This window comes from Mercenaria mercenaria, chromosome 6 (assembly GCF_021730395.1).
Source record: "Mercenaria mercenaria strain notata chromosome 6, MADL_Memer_1, whole genome shotgun sequence".
NCBI classification, from domain to species: Eukaryota; Metazoa; Mollusca; class Bivalvia; order Venerida; family Veneridae; genus Mercenaria; species Mercenaria mercenaria.
The window spans coordinates 49,495,978-49,505,631 of record NC_069366.1 but is presented as its reverse complement, the minus strand read 5'-3'; the positions used below and the strand labels follow the sequence as shown (position 1 = coordinate 49,505,631).

The window sequence follows — 9,654 nt, the reverse complement described above, 5'->3', positions numbered from 1 at the left end:
GGTAGGTGAACATTATTTGTTTACTGTATATATTTTCTGCATTTTTTACTCTTATTTCTTATCCCCACGGAAAGAGGACCCTAGACCCTAGATCTATACATAGAGCTCTGAATTCGGCTACCCCTATCGGGCCTCAGTCAGAGCTCTATTCCCTTCCATTCAAAAATATGCAATATAAGGTTTCAGCTAATGTATGTTCTATATACGCATTTTGCCAAAAATTTGTTTACTTCGCTAACTGATTGCCACTTTTTCTACATTTCTATGAAGTCTACTCTTTCCGCAATGTTCGGATGATTACTTTTAGTTGTGTTTTTCCGTATCAGTCGCGCATCCAAATCGATAGCGAGGTCAGAGCTATTTATAGATTGTCGTATCGTATCTGTCAACAGCCAAACATGTACATGCAAAAAGTATTGATAAATTCATTTTACTGCAGGAAATATTCTTTTTTTGTGGTTTCTATTAATAAAAAACTATCTTAACTTCAATACTGATCCCAATTTGTTAACTGGAATGCCTTTGAAAGAATAAAAACCTGAGGTAAATTGCAAGCTTCGATTGCTTTTTTGCCGTAGTGGCATCCCGAACTGGTCTAATTTTAGACAAGGTCGACTGCTTGAACTTGTCAAATCTCAGCCAATACACAATCAAATACGATGAAATTTGGCCAAACAGAGGCTAAGGGGTTCTTTAAGGGTAACATATATTTTATTTGCGGAAAAAATACCGCATTTTGATAAAATACATCTTCGAAGTTGGTGCTTTTTCAGAGCGTTGTACCATGGTAATTACTCATTGCTTCAGAATGATTCAAGTAGAATATTAAAAAACAATGTTCTACCTTCAATTCCAGTGCATATCAATGACGGTATAATGCGCCCCAAACCGTCCCATTTCTCCTTAAAGAACCCCACATTCTGCGGTACGCGCGAAAAATTTGTCTCCCAGACAGAGTTGTCGTTCTTGACGCACCTGCGAAACCGCGACAGCGGCAAAATCCGATGAATCCAAAGTTACTTTCGTTTCCGTTTTCGGATCGCCGTGTTGTTTGCAAAACAACTGCTTTATTGCTATACTTGGTAAGAATATTGTATTGCATTCACCTCTTAGTTATTGTGTCACAATATTTTGTGCGAAAATGACCCCTTCAATGGCGAGGCTGGTCTAGTGATGACCAGCGGTGAGGACAGAAAACCGCTGCCCCAGCTGCCCTGCCAGGCTGCCTGGAATTTTCAATTTTCTTTATAAATCATGAGCCTGGTCAGGTCAGAAACATTGAGACATAACAATGACAATACGCCATCCCCACTCACAATTTCTCAGTCAGAGCTGATGAGGTTACCAGGCTCTGCACATAAATTTTATACAATAAAAATAAAGCTCTATTTCAGTATTTGAAAAAGTCTTGGTTTTTATTCTCTTCCAATCCAGGGATGTAGACAGGGCAATGTGGAAGATAGAGTGTCTTGCCTAGGGACGTTTTGGCGTGGCATTTGGTTGGGTTCAAACTCACAACCTCTCGGTCGCTACTGTGCTTAGTGCTATTCGAGTTCTGACATTTTTGCTGTGGATGAAGGATCATTCTTTGACAGCTATATCAAAAATGTTTTAAATTAAATCAACTTTTCATGTCCACGTTTTTATTAAGCACAGGCAAAGAAGTAGACTTTGTGTATGGACCTTCGGCATGGGATCTTAGATCTATTATATATATTTAAGGCCTTGATGATGTCTGGTAGTGAAGAAGATGTGATAATAGACAGTCAACAGGATCTCTTTGTGTCACCGGAAAAGTCAGCACACTCTAAGACGGAACTTTCAAGTTCAGTACCATTCAGCCAGAAATCCACTCAGCCACCATCACCGATAATCATCAGTTCTGAGAGCGAGAGTGATACTGAGGACTATCCGGTACATTATTAAAATGCATCTACAATTTATATTAGTATAAGGCATATCTCATAACTTGATAAGTTTATTATAATTTTTTTATGGTGCAACATGTAATAAGTATATACTGCTAACTGTCAAGACCTCTGTTGTGGTATTTTTAATGATTTTCTTACCTGCTTTTGTTGCAGTTTAGAATCGATATGTACCAATTCAGCTATGTTTGAGCATTAGTATTCTGACCTTTAAGTACAGTCACTGTTGTGACATGAATAATTTAACGTCACATTCTTTGCACAGACTAAAACAGTCATATTTTTTCAAGCTCCAGAATTGTGTGTTACCATGAAATGTTTTATTATTGTTTAGCATAGTCCTGTCTTTAAGAAGAGGAGAGCTGCTACAGGTGTCAACCGGGGTGTTTACAGTGACGAGACAGTCAACCAGGGTGTTAACAGTTACAGTGACAGTGACGAGGCAGTCAACCAGGGTGTTAACAGTTACAGTGACAGTGACGAGGCAGTAGATTATCCAAACAAACTGGTAAGCAAATGGTAATTGATTGGACTCTTGAATGATTTTAATCTCCTTATATATGACCTTATGTATTCAAGTCATTAGATAGTGGTTTGTGTGCTTTATTAGATTAGTTTGCTTATAAAATGTAACCATCTTAAAGCCTTTCTGAAATACCTGCTTATTTCATGCTGAAAAAATCAGGTGTAATTGCCTGTTCTTGTTTAAATTCTGTTTGGATGTTGCAGACGTGATTTTACATTAAATATGAATGTATTTAGCATGAAATAAATTGGTGAACTAGATGTAACTTGTAGCTCTATCCTAACATCTTAACAACTTAGGCATGCTGCATGAATTACCTTGACTAGCACATGTATACTTTAAAAAAGAAAAAGTTTGAATAAACATTTTTTTTTCATTAGCTCAACAGATATTTTTGTTTAGTATATAAAATTTTATCTTAATAAATTTCTTTTGTGACAGTCGAAATACTTAAGTCATGACATGAGAAAACCAACATTATGGTCTTTGCCTCCGGTTTGCCTATATCAGTTATGCAACCATTATTGTTTGATCTGGGACTAGATTTTTAACCCTTACAATGCTGGAACCGAACGAACAGCCTTTGCAAACAGCTTGGAACCAGACCAGACGGCGTCTGGTCAGGTTCCAAGCTGTTTGCTACTCTGACAATATTTCTTCCAATTTTTTAGCAAAATGGATAACTTTACAAACTAAGCAGACGACAATTTTCCCAGCATGCCAAGAGTTAACAGTATAGACCCTGATACTGCCAGTTGTTGATTGGGGCCTAGGCTGCAGGCAAAGTCCATGGTAATGGGTGTTTCATGAAGCAGCTTATTTCATAATCATGTCACAACCTGATGTTTGTAGACGCTTGCTTATTTATTTCCCAGAATTCAAGGAATGGAGCATTAAGTATTCACCAATAGTGGCAGCTCCAGCGTTGTTATATATTCACTGTTTTTTTTTGCTCTGCTATCTATATTGTAGGTATGCAAAGAAATTCAAACTGACCTGTGCACCCTACTAACCCCAGAAACTAAACTGTTCAGTAAATTAATACACGATGATGAACTGCATGAAGTTACTTCATTTATAACTGAAAATACACTTGCATTTGATGACACTCCGGTCTATGTTGACCATTTAGTACAAACAAATGAAAGTGGTAATCTCTTAGCAGACTCTTCTACTGATATTCTTCAAGAATATGACTTTAAAAATTTGACTGAAATTAGGATTTTCACTGAACCTGTACTGTCTGAGAAAGTTTACACAAACACTGATTCTCATTATTCTGAGACATACACTCAGACAATTCTTCAAAATGAGTTCAATACTGCAAAGTGATGTTATTACCAAGATAAAAAATGTGGGACTGGAAGAATGTAGTAAGTGGTTAATGGGAAATGCTACATCAGATAATCCTAATGTTTCGAAGAACTTTAAGTCTTATATGTCATTGTGTCGTCGATTATTCGACAAACATAAGCGTTTGATCAAACATAAAACACGTGATAATACTTATGATAACTTTATGACTACTGTAGTTTCATATCCGAAAGCATTAGATGTGCCATATAAACAGTCAACGGAAAAGTCAGAAAACTTGATATTTCTGAAAAACAAAGCTGAATGTTTGGCCGAAGTAAGCTTTAAACTGGCTAAAGAAAATTCTGATTTAAAAAGTGAAATTTCACATATTCATCAAGCACGTCATGTTAAACTTTCTACAGTAGGAAATATGAAGAGACTGAAAGATGGTATGAAAAGATTGAAAGACCGCGAGAAACAATTGTTAAAAACTAATCGAATGCTTCAGTCGCGACTGTCAGTAAAAAGTACAGAGCTGAAAAGATTGCGTTCTAAACTAAGTTATAATGAAAGATCTATAGTTTATAAAAGCAATCAGATTAAAGCCAAATCTGCTGAGGTTGAAACCCTTAAAAGTGAAATTGAGCAAAAAGAACTTCAGATTAGTATGCAACAGTTACATGCACATAAATTGGAAGGACAAGTAAATGATGCTATACAAGAAAATGATTGGCTACGAGAAATAGCTGACATGAATATTAAAACGTTTGATGAAGAATCACAAAGATACACTAGTGAGTTGCAGCAGTGTGTGTTTGAACTTTTAAGTTACAATGTGTCATTTAGTACAGTGTCACCAGTTATTGAAAGTGTTCTTTCACTTGCCAAACGAAAACCTAACAAGCTTCCTAGTAAGTCAACGATTAATAATATGAATGTTCAGCGTTTGGCTTTGTCACAAAAACATATAGCGGATCAGCTAACATCAGAAACTAATTTATGCTTGCTAAGTGACGAAACTAATAAATTTGGGACAAAGTACGAAGGTATGCATGTTACTGATAGTAGTGGTAATTACTGGGTTTTGGGGATAAGAGAAATGACTACAAAGGCAGGTAAAGATGTACTTAAATGTCTGTTGAATATTTTAGGGGATATTGAATCTGCAGGTAATGTATCTGAAAATCCTGTCTCCAAAACTATATTGAAAAACATTGCATCAACCATGTCGGATCGGGCAAGTACCCAGATGAAGTTCAATGAACTTTTAGAAGATTTTAGGACTGAGGTATTTAAAGAGGAGCTGGGAGAGCAATGGAATGTTATGAGTGAAGATGAACAGATGTCAGTCAGTCATCTGTGCAATTTCTTTTGTTCGTTGCACGCACTAGTACATATGGCGGATATCTGTTCAAAAACCCTTACTGAAGTTGACAACGCTGCTTTTGATGAAGCTCCAATCCTGGACAAGTCTTTCAAAAAGGCTAATGAGAGTGGATCCGTAAGACTGGTACGCACATGTTGTAAAGCATTCGCAAAGGGTGCAGACGAGAAAAAACGGACAATTCCAGCAATTCTCTACATATGCTCGAGAACTTTTGAAAGAAAATGGACTCAAGAGCCTACCTCTAGAACGATTTCGAGGCAACAGATTCAATATACTGTTCAGAAATGCCGGGGCTGTGTTTTTCTTAAAAGAAGAGATCAAAAACTTTCTAGATCTGGACAGCTCTAACAGACTGTTAGCTGCAGTTAAGCATGACATTAACACTCATGAATATCTTGCCGGTTGCAAAGCACTGGGGCTGATCAGCGAGTTGATCACAATACCACTGTGGGGAATGATTGAAAATGAAAGTGTTCACATAACAGAATCTGGGGCAATGTACCAAGAGGTAGTTCACTATCTTGAGAATGCTGTAGAGAACCTTGATGACTTTGTCAAAGGCAGAACCAAACTGAGCTTTTGTAATAGAGCTAACTTGGACCAGTCCCCTGTGTTCAGATCATTGATTGCTGACTGGGAGCATGATGCAATGGTGTTCATTTGTCTTCAAGCTTTGTTGCCTGCATTATGCCAACTATGCAAGAGATTATTTAAAGACTACCTTCCAGGTGGATTGTGGCATGAAAGCACAGAAAGCACCAAATATCAGACAACTGGAGTGCCAAAGCACAATAAATTTAGTGAATCCATCTTTGGCCACATGGACAGGCTTATCAGAGAAAAGCCCAACACATCCCAGATTGCTATAGAAGCTAATATAATGTTTATCCATAACAAAACAATGCGCTGGATAAAAAGCAAGTCAGACAAAGAACGAGACAAGCTCCTTTCTGAAGCAAGAAGAGATGTACGCTCACTGAGAGAAGCATCAAAGATACGGCGGGGGCAAATAGAGATGGAAAGGCGACAGATACTGCAAGAAAAGTTGGAAAAGACACAAAGATTAGAGCAGTCTAAAGTTGAAAAGAAAGAAAAGTTGACAGATGATATCCAAATCTGGGGATTGTGGCAATCAGAAGAGGAGGTAGATTCAGCATTGAAAAGAATAAACAAAAAAACTGATAAAGTAACAGCTTTGAAATGCCAGCTGAGATTCAGAGAAAAGTGTTAAGACAAAAGGCTGATGATAAGACAGTGTACAAAGTCAGCAAACGAGAAGGGAATAAATCCAAACCACTGACAATTGAAGAATTAGCCGCTAATGTTAAAACTCTGGTAAGAAACGTTTTCAACAACACTGGGGTTGGTTCGGAAGACGATGAACAGCCTGCACTGATTGTAGGACGAAAGGTCAGACACGCATTTCAGGAAAATGATGTACTTAGCTGGTACACGGGACAAGTTGTTTCACAAGTAATTCAGTACAATAAATTTTCAGCTTAATTTACTGACTTGAAAATAGTTCTTTCAGCTTGTTGGATTTGATATTCTTACTTACTCTGTCATGTTTTTTGCACTTAGAAGCTAAAAATGTAGTTGCATGAACTAAACTAATACTTAACAAATATTAACATTTACTCAGGGTAAGCTGGTCATGTTTATATGATGATCTAAGTTAAAATTAATCAACACTTTTATTGCTTTAAGTATTAGTAATAAAATCTGTAAAAGGATCACAAAATTTCAATTGTGTAAGCTTGAAAAAATTACTGAAGGTCTTCATCTGATGGTGTCGATGTTTCAAGGTTACCTATGGTGTTTCCCCTTTTACCTGGTAGTTCTAATTATATTTAAGACAGCTAGTAATGCATTATTTTTTAAGCTGTACAAACATTTGCCTTAATGACTGTTCAACTTTACAGGTCCCAGGGTTTCCAGACTGGTACAATATCAAATACTCCGGAGACAGGGCCATCTACACATACGAGCTGATGTTGGAATACAAACGAGGGGACTTAAAATTGATTGTCTGACATTTTTCTGTTTGTAAGGTATTTTAGAATAATAACATATGTATTAAATAGAATTGTGTCATTTTGCCACCCCTTGAAAGAAGTTGGTGTATATTGCTTTGCACATGTCAGTTGGTTGGTCCTTAGTCTAGTCCAGCAGTGTTCAGCTTTGCAGATGACCCCTATTGATTTTGAGGTCAGAAGGTGAAAGGTCAAGGTTGCAATGACCTTAATCACAAGAAGTTTATCAAACCAATAAAACCAATAAATAAGGAAGACTTTGGTCTGCTGTCCTTATAATTGTTTGGTAGGTTGGTATTATAAATAGATTGCATCTATTTATAATAAGGTCACAGGTCAAGGTCACAAGGTCAAAAGTGGCATGTCCTATAAGTTTTAAACATCAAACAAACATCTCTTATTGTACTTTGTCATTTACTGAGTGGTTTGACTTAAATTTCTAGTTTATTTACGGTATCATTTGTGTATATTAGAAAAGTGTTAAGTTGCTGCAATATTTTGACAGACTTTTTCTAGAAATTCCAAATTTTCAAAAATCATGTAAAAAATCACAATATCCTCTAAATCTAAAAAGAAATGCATTTTTGAACTCAGCAAAGCATACCCTTTAAGAATATATATAGGTTTTATGTAAAAAGAAAAAAATCTGAAATAGCTCTGACCTCGCTAAAATCGATGCGGGACGCCATGTTGAATTTGACCACAAGGTATCATGGGAAATATGCAAAATAGGTAGGTCAATGAAATGTTAAGTAATTACATTGTCGCGGGATAATTACGGGAAATTAATAAAATTCCACGTCTCACGAGCGGTTCGAAACTAATTTTGATAGTTGCGAAATTGTCCTGTTCTGAATAAACAAGTTATTTTAAAAAGAAATATGAACATTTATAAGGTAAACTGACTCACTGTTAATCTTCCAAAGTTGTGATCCCTCCAAAATTTACAATTCACAAACAAATTTCATTTTAATTGTCTGTCTCCTCGACGACATCATAAGTCTGACTTCGTCCATCATCTCGATGAAATCCAGGCACCGATCGCACCATGCTCTTGAAACGATGATTCATTGAATTCAACATCATTTCCAAAAGCATGGTTCAAAGATAACCTGTAGTTTAGTATCCTTATTGAATTATTTCCAGTTCCTTTGGCAATCATTTTTTTCCAACAGTTTTAATAAATAAATAAATAGAATATGGTTATTCTCTATGTTCGCGTCCTTGTTGTTACTGTTTCACTTCTCCGAAACAGGTGACGTATGAGACAAATGACGTAAGAAGGCCGAGAGCTTCATGCAAATTTACATGAGGCGCATTCGGGTATACTGTACTCAGTATACTGAATTTCTACAATAGATTGTCAATTTGTCAGGGCTCTTTCTCCGGACAGTTTATTTGTAATATAGACATGTTACGTAGTTGTCTAGAAATATATTACAACTCACTTTTTAATAGAGGAGGCGAGTTCCGTTTTGAAGAAGCAGCCCATCTTGATAAAGAAATTGTATTTTATAGTTTGACCTTAAGAAAAATATTTGTTTCGGTAACATGCTAAAAACATTAGGGTAGGTAGATCTAGGTCGGATTTTTGTTTTGGATTTTTTTTTATTAAGGGAGATTTTTCGGATTTTTTTTTTTTTGGTCAAAAAATGAATACAAATAATGGGGTTATGTCGCTAGAGAATCAGCATCAGTAAATTGATTTCTAACATCACTGACCATGTTTAAAGCGTAAAAAGTGCATTCTCCAAGGCCATAAAAACATTTAGGGTCGGACCAAAAATTTAGGGTAGGTCGGGATACCGGAAACATTTTTTTTATGCGTTATCATGCCTTTACTTAACTTTCGACTCGTAATATTACATATTACACATATGTGCATAGTATAATAAATTATGAGTCAGTAAGGTTTAAAAAATGAAAATTTTGGGACAAGTAAACATCGATGTTTAATTTCTTGTAGATCTAGGACGTTGAATAAATGTCTTGGTTATTAAGAATAAAACTATAAAAAATAATTTCTGTACAGCTGAACTTATTTTCATGTTGAACAAAAGTCACTTAAGTCAGTGATATTAACGACTACTCCCCTACCCCTCCCCACCCCACACACATATACACGCCCGGACGCTCACTTTCCCTCAAAGTTCTGCGTCTTTGAGGCAAGGAACCTTGCACTGTTTTCACACATATATAAAAAATTTTCTTCAACATGATGTTAGCCCGCCCGCCTAGCTCAATAGGGAGAAGAACGCAGATTTCCGGATCTCGGGGTCGGGAGTTCGAGTCCCGGTTGAGGCGAATGTTTTCCGTGACGATCAACATGGTCTTGCTCATAGAATGGGGAGAGACATGTAATTCTTAGTGCCGTTTTAGCTATTGGTTACCTCAAAATTTTGGCGGCAAATATGTACGTGTCTTCCATGCGACCCCTTCGTTAATGACCGCCTGCTTATTTAATTTTAAATTTATGTGATTTTC

The 9,654-nt window shown here is 36.5% G+C and overlaps 1 protein-coding gene across 1 annotated transcript; it reads left to right on the top strand.

Moving 5' to 3' along the window:
• The first annotated feature begins 347 nt into the window (after positions 1 to 347).
• Positions 348 to 7,826, top strand: LOC123550507 (uncharacterized). The gene is made up of 3 exons (XM_045338940.2): positions 348 to 1,914; positions 2,263 to 2,436; positions 7,060 to 7,826. Exons 1-3 carry the CDS (start codon positions 1,678 to 1,680, stop codon positions 7,168 to 7,170), a joined length of 522 nt encoding a protein of 173 aa, XP_045194875.2. The 5' UTR covers positions 348 to 1,677; the 3' UTR covers positions 7,171 to 7,826.
• The last annotated feature ends 1,828 nt before the right edge of the window (positions 7,827 to 9,654 follow it).